The sequence below is a fragment of the Chroicocephalus ridibundus genome, chromosome 5 (genome assembly GCF_963924245.1).
Source record: "Chroicocephalus ridibundus chromosome 5, bChrRid1.1, whole genome shotgun sequence".
Classification (NCBI taxonomy): domain Eukaryota; kingdom Metazoa; phylum Chordata; class Aves; order Charadriiformes; family Laridae; genus Chroicocephalus; species Chroicocephalus ridibundus.
Window position 1 is genome coordinate 70,435,277 of NC_086288.1, and position 15,063 is coordinate 70,450,339.

Below are 15,063 nucleotides of genomic sequence, written 5' to 3' on the forward strand. Positions count from 1 at the left end.
TTTTATAATGCCATTTGTACAAGCTGTGACATAAAATAGTTTGAAAAAGGATTGTGATCGATCATTAGAATCAGAACATTTCTTTGGCTGGCAGTATTCATGTATCTTTCTATTTCTTTTAGTAAATCACAGAATCACAGAAGGGTTGAGCTTGGAAGGTACCTTTGGAGGTCATCTGGTCCAACCCCTCCTGGTCAAGCAGGGCCACCTACAGCCAGTTGCCCAGGAGCACGTTCAGACAGCTCCAAAGTTGCTGGAGATATTAAAACACTAATAATAATTACCTTTTTACTTGAAGAAGGAAAATTATCGAATCATGGAGCTAAAAAAGCATTATATGAGGTAAGTGAGTATATGCTTAGTGACTATTTGCAGCAGTTGTCACAATTTGCAAGGAATTATTTTGTTGAAATTTCTTCGAAAAAAGACTTATCCAAATGATTATATTTTAAACTACATTGTACAGGAAAGAGACATAATCTATCAGATTTAATCTAATACAACTCTAACACACTGATTAAAGTCTACGTATTTTAACATTCTTTTATGGTTGCTGAAAACTGATGAAACAGTCTTCCACACCTACCACAGCTTGTAATATTATTTTCGGTAAATTTTATTTGATGGAATTATTTGCTGCCATTCTTAACAAAATAAATGTTATCTGAAGAATTTACTATTTTTATAGAATCACAGAATGGTTTGGGTTGGAAGGAACCTTAAAGCTCATCTAGTTCCAACCCCCCTGCCCTGGGCAGGGACACCTCCCACTAGACCAGGCTGCTCAAAGCCCCATCCAGCCTGGCCTTGAAAACTTCCAGGGATGGGCAGTGGCTAAATTTTGCTAAATCCTCTAAAGATTTAATAGCACACAGTGCAGCCATGGATGATGTGAGTGTATTTAAGGTAGGTCAAGCATATTTTACATTCTCTTGAGTGGGTCTAGAAATCCAGATTAAATGAATGAGTCATACTTCACCTTTGGCATGGAGTTTGTGGGCGGGACAGAATTATTCCATTTTTTGTTTCTGTGATGTTTTTAAGCAAATAAGACATTAAATTAAACTTCCATTATTTCTGTGGCAGAAATAGTTAGAAAGGAATTTTTTTCATCATTATTTGAGCTCTATGCAATACAAAGTCTAATTTACCTGTACCCTCAGTCGTCACCAGAAATAGCTTATTAAATTTAAATTCACTAACGTTATCAATCTCACATTCAGACTTTCTTGTTAAGTTAAATAAATAACGTATGGAGGACATAATGGTCAATAGATGAAGTTTATGGATTTAGATCAGATTTCACAGTGGCATGAAACTCCAATTTATCATTCAGTATTCCACTTCACCACACAGAAAATGCTAACCTCTGTGATATTTTCACTGAACCTCTATGCAATGTTAACAGAAGAATTAAATAATTGTATTGACTCGCATTATTCCTTTTTGAAATTAGTTCTGGTGAATGCATTACAATCTTTATTTTTCTTATAGATCTCATTCAAAGCTGATTTACTGTATTTTTGGCAGCACCACTTCACAAAAAACTTGGACAATAGGTAAGAAAATCAAGCTTCAGATGATTGACAAAATCAGGCATTAAGAAAGGGAAAGACAAACACTGCTTTGGTTTTCTGAAGTACTGCCGGGAAGAATCAGAAATTAGTATTAGAGTCAGGTTGAAGTTGTAGACTTCAGAATTGAACTGGAATTTCCCACTGCCCTTCAAATAATCACCTGTCACTACAAAAAAGAATTTGTAGAAAAATTGATTTGTAGAATATCTTCCCCTGTTAGAAAATGGATTTGTGAGATTTAAGAATTATTTGTGTCTCATACATTTTTTAAAAGTGATAAGATTGATAACATCTGTTAGCAAGCCTCAGTGAAGAAGCATGAAGGTGTAAGTTTCTACTCAAACTAATTTCAGCCAAGGCACACCCCTGAAAAAAGGAAGGAATCAGAGCTCTTGTGATAATATAATACCTTTTTCATTTTCCTAGCTGCAAGTGTCATGGGAAAGTTAAGCAAATTATATGTTAGGACTATGCGACTGCAATATTAAGAAGAAAATCATTCTGAATGTTAAGGCCATCAGTTTGTTCTTAGACAACAAAATAGCTGTAAAAGCAATAACTATATTTGAAGGTATCAAAGGAGTTTAAGCTTATTAGGATGTTATGTGAAGTTAAAGCATAAGGATAATGTCAATATTATTTAGATATACTAAACTAGCTGGAGGAGTACGCAACTGTTTTGTGTTTGAATGGCAGACAGTCCATTCAGTACAGGTGGTCTTGGATTCAGGGCATCGGTTAAGACTGATGCCAAGCATCCATGCAGTGCAAGGCAATACAGAGCAGGTTAATTGCAGACACTGTAACCCAGGGTCTTTATCCTCCTGTGTTTTTTGAGAACGGTACGAAGAACAAGATTGCACGTCAGTATATGTAGTGGTAAAAGGCAGACAGAAAAGACACTTCTAAATCCAGTTTGGGGATCAGACCCTGACAAGATATCCTATACCACCAGGCTTGCCTTTTCTACAGCTTTGGATATCAGAGCAGATGAACTTGGTTTTTATTCAACAGTTACATTTTGCATCAACTATTCCATAAAGCAGCTATTACTTTAGTGTGCGTGCAATAAGAAGGATGCATAGAAGCTTTTTGTTTTCCCTGAGTTCCACACATAAAGCTCTAACAATTCATTGTTCAGCGATACCCAAGTGAAATATATCTGCTTGCCTAGCTCACAGTACTTACTGCAGAATGCAAATGAATGCAGAGAAATTTTCCTGTGTTTCCTAAGATAAGTCTGCTTTAATTCTTTAGGAAGACAACAGTATCACATTGCGAAACAATTCTGAGCCTCAGCAATAACTGCAAGTTCAAATATTGAGGCTTGGCAAGACATCATTATCTTTTCAACACTCTCTTTTAATAAAAATCATGCAATGTTTATAAAGTGGTGAAAGTGCATAGATTTTAGTGAGCTTTTGTTGCTGCCATAGCTCACAAAATTTCATCATCTCTTTTCTCTGTGAACCATTTCCACATTACGTCTAACGTTGCAGTGATCAATGACCATTGATATCTAAGTCCAGCACTCCAGTTGTCCTGAGAAATTCATCAATGCTACAAACTACTGACCTTACCCTAAACCCATCTGATTGCAGGCCAGTTGGCTTAAATTTTCTTGCCATTCATCAGCACAAACATGGTTATCAGCGGCTGACCTGTGAATGGTCAGGAACATCAGGGAACTCATGTTTTTAGACAGGGTAACTGCAAAGAAAAAGAACAACAACTTCACCATTATTTCACATGGTTAGTTTTATAAATGGCAAACTGAAAACATACAACTATATTCTAAAGAGCTTTCCAAGATGCTGTCACTTTTGCTCATTTTATATGCTCAATGTACAAGAGACACTAAACAACCAAGGCATCTTGAGGATTAGCATAAACCAGAATACTCTTGACTCACCAGCACAGGTTCACATGGGTTTCTGACAGCCTTAATCTAGTTAAATGGTTGGAAAAATAGTACAACTGAAATCACTAAAGTAATTTGTGGGATGAATGCGGCTTGACATAAGAGTGATACCATCATTTGACTCTCGGTAATAAGCGCTGTTCCTGCCATAACAGTATGTGGGTGTCATCAGGGAAAGAAACAGCTACTGTTTACAAGCAAGATGATGACAATTCTCTCTTAATCCGTGTATAAAAGTGTCTGAACTGCTTTTATCACATGCAAAAATCTTAAAGTGGCCCAAAATGGAAATTTATATCCCTTCCTTTCTAGGATCCCTTAAAAGATGTTGGGTTGTGTGCATTTCTTCCCCAAATACATACTGGGTTTAATTAAATTGTTCCTCTGACTTCTGCTTTGATAGTACTAATCTTAACATAGACAGTCGTTACGCATTTTTCCTATATGCTGAAGGTACTTTTGCTTCTCTCCCCATAAGAAAGGTATGTATTAATTCTAGATTACTCCTTTTCAAATATGCATTTCTTGAACAGTTCTTTGTTGTGTAGGTTTTATCAAATGCTGTTGTTTATTAATGCTAATACAATGTTAAATGTTTTAAAATATTTATACAGTCTATTTCAATATGAACACAAAATATTTGCTTCTGTAAGCCAGGCTACACCTTTTTTCTGTATTTAAAATTATATACAAAACATCTCAAAACTTAGTAATATAAACTAAGTAGTGTACAGAAATACATGTTAACTCCATGAAATCTCAGAGGACATACTACCGCTTTCCAGCCGGCTTCTTTTCAGTGCCATTTTTTTGAAATTCACCTTCATTTTCTTTAAAGAGTAATACTTGGAGAGTTCTACTTTAACAATACATAAAAGCATGAGGTCTATTCTGAATATAGATAGCGATAGCAGGTTACACCATTCTGCAGGTCTTTATCCAGTGCAAAGGGAACCTAGTAGGGCTATCTTCTCATAAGCTCTGAACCTGCACCATTGCGGTCAGTGGGAATTTCACACGGATTTTCAGAAGTACAGAAACAGGGCTTAGAAGTTTTGCCCAAATGAATTCTACATCTGAATGTCTTCCTGCTCTCTCTTCTATCCACAATACTTCCAGATTTTACATGCTGTCTACACATTTTACAAGTCCCCTGCCATGTCACATTTCTTATATCTTTGCACTGTGACACTTCACGCTGAGGCTTTCCTTTCTCTTTTGCCTTCTTTCTTGCATGCTTTCCCAACCTCAGCCCAGTCTCCCTTCTGTAATAAAGGGAGCATCTCTCCACCACTGCAACTGTATTCTGAATCAAATCACCAGCGATTAGTACCACCACCCAAACATCACCTCCAGGCAGAGTGCACCACACAGAAACCTACCACAGTCCCATTCATCTGAGCTGTCGCTGCAGTCTGCTCGCCCATCACACCACAGCTCACGTGGCACACATTCATGGTTGACACATTCAAGTTCACTCTCTTGACAAAATGCTGCAAGGACAGAAACATGTTTCACTCTGAGAAAGAAATGATCAATGTCAAGTTCACATTGAGACAGAAAAAATGAGAGGGAGGTCGAAGGTAGGCACAGATCAGATTTATGGAGCAAGAAAGTGAGACAGATTTGCAACAAAACTCAGAACATCACTGAAACAGAAGGTGGCTGCTGCCATGCAGTGGCAGAGGACATCGCAACTCAAAGGGAAGGAAGGGTATCTGGAAATGGCAAGATCCGTGATTACTTAGTAACATTTGTGGTCTTGCATGTGAAACCCATCTAAGCCTCTCACAAGCTTTAATGAAAATACTGTGTTCCATGCTTTTTAGGAGATTGCGCCAAATCTGTTTATTTCTTCCTGTTCTTTGAAAAAATTATTTTACTATAATGCCTATGTATTTCCTTTCATCCACAGCAATTCTATATTCACTTTTGGATCCTCCTTCACCATTTAAAATAATGGAATTATTTTTATCTCCACTACAGAGATGGGGAACTCATGTACCGATAGACATGCTCCAGTTCACAGTTGGTTGCCAGCAGGCAGCATTAGATAGGGATTTCCTGAATCCCTCTCCAGTGTGGGAACCACAAGGGCTTCCATTTGCAAGGAGTTTTAGCTTTCTCCCACCCACAACAAACCTCCTCCCACAAGGCGGGTGTGTAGCATTACAGTACCCTCCTCACTACCACCCTTCTCTTCCAGCTTCTATAAACCCCATCATTAGCTAATTTTGAGACCTGGGGGAGGGCGGAGAGGGAGAAAATGCATGCTAGGAAGCTGCATTCAATTGTGCCTGTCTCTGGGTGCTGTATAGCTTCTATACACTGTAATATACACACACATATATATATGGTGTGTATATGCTATACACACCAAGCATTTATTTGCAACAGTAGTGCAAAAAACGTACTCCACAGTGCAAACCATACAGACAGAGTGGGCAGTGCTGCCTACTCTGATGTAAGTGATCTTTCTGGCTCTGGAATAAAGTGTGCAAAACCAGAAAAAGCTCTCGAACTCAGTCTTCCAGAGAGAGCCTATTTCAAAAGCTGGAAGCCCTCAGCTGGGGAACCTTTGCTGCCATTTTGGAATATTCAAGCCCCAACACGAAAGCAGAGAGGTGATATAGTCTGATAATTACAGACTAGCTTAACATAAACCCCCGGAGAATCTTTTCTCTGCCATGATCTTAATGTGTGATCTTGAGCAAATCATTTTAATATCACCTTCCTGTTTTAGATTACAGCACACAGACTGTTTGGAAGTCAAACAGTATAATGTTCAAAGTGAAAAGCAGATGAAGAAACGTTCTCTGAGCTGCCTCTGCCCAAAAAGAAGCAAAGATCTAGCGATATATGCAGGCTGCCAGTCATTTTGGCAAATATAGTCACATGCTCCACATAGCACATAAAATGTGCCTACCATCCTGTCCCTGCCAACAGAACTCGAGACTCAAGAGTAACTTTTTTGAAATTGTAAAATTATATCCTACACTCCTAGCAAACTATAGAGAGAGAACTAAAATTTCAGCTTTCAACCAAGCTTACCAAGCATCTCTTCTTCCTTGTGCAGGCTGAGTGTCACCCAGTCTGTCTTTTCTAGTTTTCTAGTCTTGGGGACATGCCCGCACACCAGGTTTTCTCAAAAGAAGAGAATTCAAAGCACCACTACTACATTCATGAAAATGAAGCTAACACCTCATGGCACCCCCTTCCAGCTTCACATGCAGGGTGGGAGCCTGCAAAGCAGCTGCCGTTTGCACGTCTTCCACCTCTTCCCATCCCACTAGTTGGCTGTGTGGTGGAAACAGAACACAGGGCAGCTCCCGCGGGGGACCAGGGGGCCTCTAGCACACTGTCAGCACTTTGAGCCGACTTACTTACGCTGTGTGCAAGGACAGTATGACCATACTATCAGTGTACCATACTAAGTTTTTTATCTCTCATACTTAATCACAGTTTGGATTGTAGAAGAAGCCTGTGGAGCTAAGCAGGGAGGCAAAAACCTAGGAAATGTCAAGCAGAAGAGAAATCAAATAAAGCAGGGAGATATATGAAATTTACTGAAGAACAGATCATAAGGAAAAGCAGTGGAAATCAAGAAAAAAAGAGAAGTGAGCAGCTATACCTATAGGGAACGAAGTAGAGAAAAGCTGGGGAAAGGTCTCAAGAAGCTACAAGGAACAAAGAAAAGAAGCAAGAAGACATAAGAAGGAGGAGGGAGAGACAGAAAAAAAGAGAGAGGACTGGAGTGACCAAGGAGACAGCAAGGACTCAAGGATGTGAACAACAGAGGACACAAGACAAGAAAAGAGATAAATTGGTGCCATAGAAAAAACGAAAAGGAAACTGAGGGAATGACTAAGCCTTCCTGTCTGTAGAAAACCTTTTTACTTTCATTTATTTTCCACCCCAAGATCCCAAAAATGTGATCAGCTGTTTATGGGACACTAACAAACTGCATAAGCCCTTACAGCAGTTCTTTTCATCCATCATGTCGGGGCAGTCTGGGAAACCGTCACAGATCATACTGTGTTTGATGCACAGCTTCTTCAAAGGACACTCCCAAAGACCCCTTTCCCTACAACCTGGAGACAGAGAAGCACAGTTGTGAAACACCTGCATCCAATATCAAATCAGCTGTTTTCTTCTTCCTTAATAATGCTAAAACACCCAAAATATTTTCACTTGCAATATAAATTTTAAAAGGTACCAAGAATAAATAGTTGCTAACGAAAAAATGGAAATAAGATTGTCACAGTTCACGCTTGATAAAAGGGTATAAAATACATAACACTTCAAAATACTTCAGTGCTTTTTAAATAATAATCTATATTATGCTAAACATATCTTTAAGTAATGGTTTAGGCATTAGCTCAATTAGCTCAAAACCCATACACCGCTACTCTTGAAATACATTTACTAGTAATAGATAAACTTTTCTAAGCCAGAAGTCTGTAGAGATTCCTTTAAAAGCATACCACGCAGACCTTTGGTCTTTCAAAAGCAAATCCTATGACAGCATGGAATCTCCATGAAACGCTGCAGAAACATGTAATTTTTGCTGGCAATGCCAGTACAGAAACTCATGCAGATCACAACAAAAGGTAGAGAGCTGCTGTTAAGTATTGACCACAAACAGTTTTCCTGGTTCCACAGTCTGGGACCAAACCAGCTGGAAAAGATTAGAAAGAGCCAATGGCTGTATGAGTCTTCAAGAGGGTTCATTATTATGCAGGGAACACACTGTCTCTTCAAAGCCCTGCTAACCAGACACTCTGATTTCAAAAGGATTACTTATAGAACGGTGTCAAAGTGCTTTGACAGTAAAATTCCTTTTAATCAGCTAGAGGAACTTAAGAATGGCCCAAGGTGCATTTTAGAAAAGTGTTTTCTCTTGTTTTACTTCACTATTTATTTCCATCAACTAATAAAGCACTTCACTGTGATACCAGTTTAAATCCTTTGACACACTAACGTCCTACACATATGACATTCTGGTTTTATAGGAAGCCATAAAACCAATGTGTTCTCCTGACTAAAACAGATGGTTTGATTGCCTTGTTTGACCTGTTCTACAGATGGTAATACTAGTTTTAATTTCAATCCAAGCTCAAATTCAGGTGATACCGCTGATGGCCCCACACGCAAATAGCTGAGGTATAAGCTCACGAACTGCATTTGAAGCAGCACCTCTGTTTGTCTGGACCTGGAACTAGAGCAGCGTTATCAGCAGTAAGTTACTGGGCAGATACGCAGTTTCCAAGAAGTGTTATTTCAGGAGTGTTTTACAAACATTAACCAGAGAATCACTACCAGCTCATATGATTACTGAAAAAAATCTACTCGTGTTTTAACTGTAACTGGATGTGTGGAGCATTGATTTTGTTTGGATTCAAAAAGCCACATAAATAAATGTTAGAGCACAGAGAAATAAATAGCCTTGAAACTGTGAAACTAATTCCACACGATCAAAGAACTTTCTTGGGTCTCACCATTTTCCAGGTCTCCTTCTTGACAATATTTTTGATAACTATTAATGAAAAATTAATTGAAACCAAACAAAACCTTTACTCTATAGAGAACAAAGAATGTCAGTCATGTCAGGAATTTGATATGAAAATAAAAAAGATTAAAAAAATATGATTTATGAACCTTGCAATTTTTTAGGAGAGTGTTTAAAATTAATTAAATACGTTTGCTTTTCCCCTTCATCACACACTATAGTGTTACACTGTGAAGTGTACTGTCACTCTCCAAAATTTATGTTTGAGTACAACATAGACAATATCGAGAGAATTCCCAAGGAAAAAAATCACTACTTACTGAATTCTGTGTTCAAATATACTGTTTTGTTGGTAGAAGCCATCTAACATTTGGCGTATTTGTATTTCTTCTCTAAATATTTTTGTGACATACATTTTTAATGTAATGACAATGGAATGGAAGTGAAAATGGAGGAAAATGGAGGTATTTACATTACCCCCATCTCAAACATATATTTTGCCAAGAGATGGGGATTCACGTATGATCTTACTTTCACTTTTCTTCAGAGTATGAAGCAAGTTACCATTTGTTATTCACACATATTTTCCCCATGTAATTATTAAGTCATTAACGTTAAGACCACTACATTTTTCTCTCAACTAAAACACTACAGTCAGAACACAGATTGCAGAAAATAGTGAAGGACAATACTGGTTTTGAATGTTATGTCCTCAATTTCTTTAATACTCTTCCAGAACCCCCTTCAACTCTCTGCCACAGGCATTGTTCAGCAGCCAGGAAATTAATATGACCAATTACAGTCAAGCGTATTTAATACCACAAACTCTCTTGACGTCACAATAGTATCAATATCACAATAATAATTTTCAGAAATTACTTTCCTCACACTTTACTGAAATGCACTCAGAAGTCTCACATTCAGAAATCTGGGTCAAATTTTCTCCCCAGATCCCAGTCTAAATGGCATTAAAGTCTCAGGATTTTGCTGCAATTGCATGGGTGAGATTTCCTGTCACAGAGATCATGTGAAAGTATGACACGGATTCTAACAGGAGACAGTGGGTGCCGAGTACAGCTCTACTCTGCATGGGGAGAATATACCTTAGTCCCTTTGGACTGTTCTACCTCACATTTTTGGCCAGAGTAGCTTGAGCATCCAAAAGCTGTAGCTTGTCTTTTCCAGCTTCCTCCTCCCAGCACTGTGAAGTTTTTCCACACCTGTCATTTAAGGCATTTCAAATACAAGGTCTTCAATTTAAATCCTGACTGTTATTTAATGGTATAAAACCAATTTCAAAGGATAAATCTAATAAAATGTGAGCTAGCCATTTACACATGGAAAGATCACCAGGTTTTGATTTTGTCCTGCACAGACGGAATATGAATGAGTCAGAGGCAGTTACTTCTGGAGCTCTGCAAGGACTTTCTGTTCTTCAGTAGCAGTATTACCCCTGGTCAATGTAATGTCACTCTGACAGCGCTAATTTCCTAGCAGATACAGTCTTCCATATTTATAGAAACTGATAAGAATTCTGCTGACTGCTAGTGACATTCTGTCTAGACTACAGAGACAGAGCGAGATCCACTTGAGGAATGAATATTATCTATTAGAGCAATATTTCATATGTTAATGTCTAGGAGAATAAAATTATCCTAAAAGACGCACAGCAATTAGTGTTCTAAGGAGTTAAGACCAGGTGGCAACAAAGAATATTTGGCAAGGAGGACACTTGAGACAGTTGACTCAAAGGTAAAGAGATGACAAACTCTGGAAGTGTCACTGTGATCATCAGCTCTGCCTTCCCTTGATAATCCAAACAAGAGAATGACCTAGCATTAAATCCAGTCTCAATGAGCCTACCTTTTTTTTTTTTCTTTTTGCTTTCTTTTTGCAGGGGGAGGGGAATGGGGCATAAAGAGGAGAGAGAATACAAACGTGATGTGAAAACTCCCAGGGAATACACCGCGCCTTAGTGATAAATAACCCCTTGGTTACTCCAATCATTAAAAAAACCCTGCTCTTAAAAAAGAAACATTTTATAGAGCTTTCAAGTTTGAATCTTAGCCCAGCTTCAGCTTTCAGGTGTTGGATCTTATTTTATTTTTGTGCAGCTGAGTAGAAAGTCTTTTATTGCCAGTTTTGCTGCTCGCACAAACTGTGTTTCCATCTTAACCTGCTCTCTGTTAAAAAAAAACAGGTTGTGCACCTTAGCCCTACTCTGCTGGAATGTTTTCCAACCTTTTACTCATATTCACACCTCTTCTCTAAATCTTTGGTGATTTATAATTATTCTCTTTGCCCCTGGGGACACCAGGCCAGCACCAAGAACTCCATGAAGGCCACAACTTAGTCACATAGGAAATAGTATGAACTCCCTTCTCCTTCCCAAAATTCTCCTGTCAGCACACACAAGGGTAAATAGTGACCAAGAAATTTGTTCGTTATTCTCAAGCTCAACACAACCCCTTAAGTTAAAAGTCAAGAGCACCTCTATTGTAAGTAAACTCAGAAATACACTGGAGAATAAACTTTGTGTTTACCACCCTTGTACCTACAGCCTCAGGTTGACCAGCCTGAAAAAACATGTCATTCTTGAGCCTTGCAGTACAGAATCCATTTCATCAACACAGATCTTTTGTCAATACATTATAACGATAACATTACTGTGTATAAATTTAAAACTATTTATGAATTCAAGATTTAAACTGCCACGAAGTCATATTTTAGCTTAGTAAAACCTCCAGCAATATCAAAATAATTAAATCTGCAGGATTCTTTATCTTGATTACTGAAGGAACACTGAAACATCCTGGAATATGCTTAGCAGAATCTAAATGATCAAATATCATAACTTGTGTTGACCTTAATCAAGAAGGGTGCTTGCTAAAGTATTTTTACTGCCACTAGTCTTGAAAAAAAAAACATTTCCAAACATATTTTTCTACAGGAAAAGGGATTTATCCTCTAAACTGTCATGCTATGGTTCAAATAACTGAAGGAAAAATGAAACTCATTTTCTAATGCTTCAACTACTCTCTATTCAAAAGATCCAACTCATCGAATTTATTTACCACAGCTGTCCTCATCACTATCATCCTCACAGTCAGCTTGACCATCACATCTTCTGGATGCCAGGACACACCTCCCCGAACGGCACTTGAAGTGACTGGGTGAGCATTCTGTCAATGACAAGGAACAGGGAGAAACAAGACTGCATAAGCTCCAAGCTTAATAATCATCACATGGGTACTTATTTATTTATCACTGTGACTGTTTCGGAAGGGAAAATGACAGGAATAGAAAGTTTGTGCGATACCAAACTGGAACTATGTAGCAGGCAAGACTCTTAACATAGCACTGTGAGTGGGGTGGAGCAATATTTTCCAGCGCTCTCCCTCACGTGCTACCCCCTGTCACAATTTCAAAGCTTTGCCAGATGACTGGCATACAATGTTTAGATTGTGGGTGTGGATTTTCTAGCTACTTTTCTCACTGTTGTGTTCTTGTGTGAGGCAGCAATAGATCATCTGACATGTTGAAATGAGTATAAGAGATCCCCAGGATAAAAAAAAAAAAAAAAAATATTGGCAATTGTGTGTCTATTTGAATTACTAAAACCACCTATAAATGTCCACCAATTAACCCTTCTATCACTTTTGCCTCATCTTACAGAGTACCCTTTTGAGAAGGCTTTATTTAGATGGTTTTGAAAAACCCATCCATTTTTTCCCACTGTACATGTCACTGACTTTGATGTACAACCTCCATCATATGTTGCCTTTTTTTTTTCCTTCCTGCAAAGTCTCTCAGATATTTAATACCATGCAGTTCCTTGGGTAAATTTTAGGATTCAATAAACATTTGTAGCAAAAATATCATCAATGAACAGGGGAACCTTAGAAAATAACATTCTAATGGTAAAAGGTATGTGAACTATATTGCCAACATTTAAGAATAACTCCTTATGAAAATATCTAAGTTTACAACGCATACTGTCTTGGCCAGCAGTATTCTTGGGTTCAGCACTGACTGGAAGAGATGTTAAGCAATTCAGCACACGGTAATAACTCTGTCAATTATAGCTTAAGTTGGAAAATAACCTATATTTTGTAATCATAAACATTTTAAATGCTCTCAGAAGCTTAATTTCTTTAATTACATGTGGGTTTTTTTCAGAAATATTTATATAAGATTTTCAACTTTCCGGGGAAAACTTTCTAACCAACAATGTCAGTAGAAATCTGACATTGAATCAACATAAAATTCCAGCAGTAAGTGAACCCAAAACAACTCCAATAAGACCCCTTAATTAGTTCCACTGTTTCTGAAGGAATACTAAAACCCTCTCCTTTTTCATTGATTTTCCAGGAGTATCTATTTCAGTGCTAAAATGGCCAATAAGCAGCAAATCAACATGGACTTTCCTTGGAGAAATTGTACTAACTGCTGTATATGCTTCACTTTTTTTTTCATGATTCCTTCACTATATTCACAGCAACACCTCTTCACTAAAGGAACTACAGGCTAACTAGCTTTCGCCCACTGCTTTCTCTGAGCAAGATCAAGGCTCTGGAACGACCGTCATCACCCTGTAGGTGAGTAGAAGGAGAAGTGTGAGAACTGAACACCATCAGCATATTGCAGGCACCATAGCACACACCATCTCACTGTTTTCCCAGCTACTTTACTGGTGTTTTGGCAAGAAAAAGAAAAGGCATGTCAGAATCCCCACAGATCTCACATCCGATGACCACGGCAGAAGGAAAAGCTGCACAGCTTTTCATACATACAAAGAACGTCTAGAAGCATTTAAGGCAATTTCATTCTTTTGTTCCATGTTCACACCCACAATGGGTAGTATTATGGCTGAACTCGAAAACTGAAATTGTCAGTTGCTACTGAAGCTGGTTTGGCACAACTCTCTACAAAACTTTCCCCAACAAAAAACAAGGGCAAACAATAGCTGGCAAAGACACTAACATTACAGTATTTTTCTCAGAGCTGTCATGGGGCTCAGATTTTTTAAGATTGCCAGAAGTTCACCTCCTGGTTAGAAAAGCATTATTATATAACCTAAATAGGTAAAACACAAGTAAGCAGTAGGTGTAGTGTTAGCAACAAATCTCAGGCAGTGACTTCACAGACTGAGGGTAACTGATCCTTCCTTTGAACAGATTTCTTCTGAGAACTTCCTCTTATCTGCAAACTGTAGGCACCCAAATTCCCTGAAACCCAGTTTGGAATAATTTCCACAGCTTGAACATTATAATTCAAAGAGGAGCTATGGGAAAAGAAAATAATCAGTGACTTTGGGAACTTAATTAAATCTCTAATTTCCTGTTATATGTATTTATAGACTTTACCTTCTACATCTTCATCTGGTGTTAGACAAGTTTGGTTGTCTGAGTTCTCATCTGGAAACTGAGTGCAGTCAGTATCTTCTGGCCACTGCAGACCTACAATCCCAAGCACAGACTCACAGCGTTCCTTAGACTGTACACACAATGTCCTGAGGAGACAGAGTGGAATTGCACAAAGCAACTGAGTGCAAGCCTTAGAAATTCCCAGGTTTTGGGAGTTAATAATCCTAGCCAAAGTTAAAGACAAAGATTAAGGAAAAATCAATTAATCACATTTCTTTACACGAAAAAAAAATAAAATCAAAAGATATGTTGCTTCTGTTGAAACATTATTTTAAGTTACTGTATGCAGACTATTACCTGAGTTATAACATAATAGCCAAATTTAACTACTTACAAACATCTTTTCCTCTGTAAGGGATGGCAGAGAACCTCTTTTAAGAAGCACTAACTGCCCTCCTTCAGGAAAAAATACATTTTGTGCCAGTGAAATGCTACCTTTTCTGATGATGATACCTCAGAAACCATGTGGTTTCAGAAGGACAAACTATTTAAACCTGTAAATAAAAGAGCAAAGGACTCCCCAGGAAATTCAATAAAATTAAAAGTTTGGGGAAAATCAAAGCACAGATCAACCTAGTCTTGAGGGTGCTGTCAGTTAGAGCAACAGAAGCTTGTCTCGCACCTGGAAAA

At 38.1% G+C, this 15,063-nt stretch overlaps 1 protein-coding gene across 4 annotated transcripts in view; it reads right to left on the minus strand.

The window, feature by feature from the left end:
• CORIN (corin, serine peptidase) overlaps positions 1–15,063 on the minus strand; it is a 143,496-nt gene that overhangs the window by 11,771 nt on the left and 116,662 nt on the right. For 3 of the 4 annotated variants that reach the window (XM_063336960.1, XM_063336962.1, XM_063336963.1), the window contains 5 exons: positions 14,374–14,519; positions 12,082–12,189; positions 7,476–7,589; positions 4,881–4,991; positions 3,158–3,287 (listed from right to left, as the gene is read on the minus strand). In XM_063336960.1, coding sequence (XP_063193030.1) covers positions 3,158–3,287; positions 4,881–4,991; positions 7,476–7,589; positions 12,082–12,189; positions 14,374–14,519 — 609 coding nt within the window. The remainder of the gene's footprint in view (positions 1–3,157; positions 3,288–4,880; positions 4,992–7,475; positions 7,590–12,081; positions 12,190–14,373; positions 14,520–15,063) is intronic. The other variant, XM_063336964.1, reaches the window with a different exon arrangement.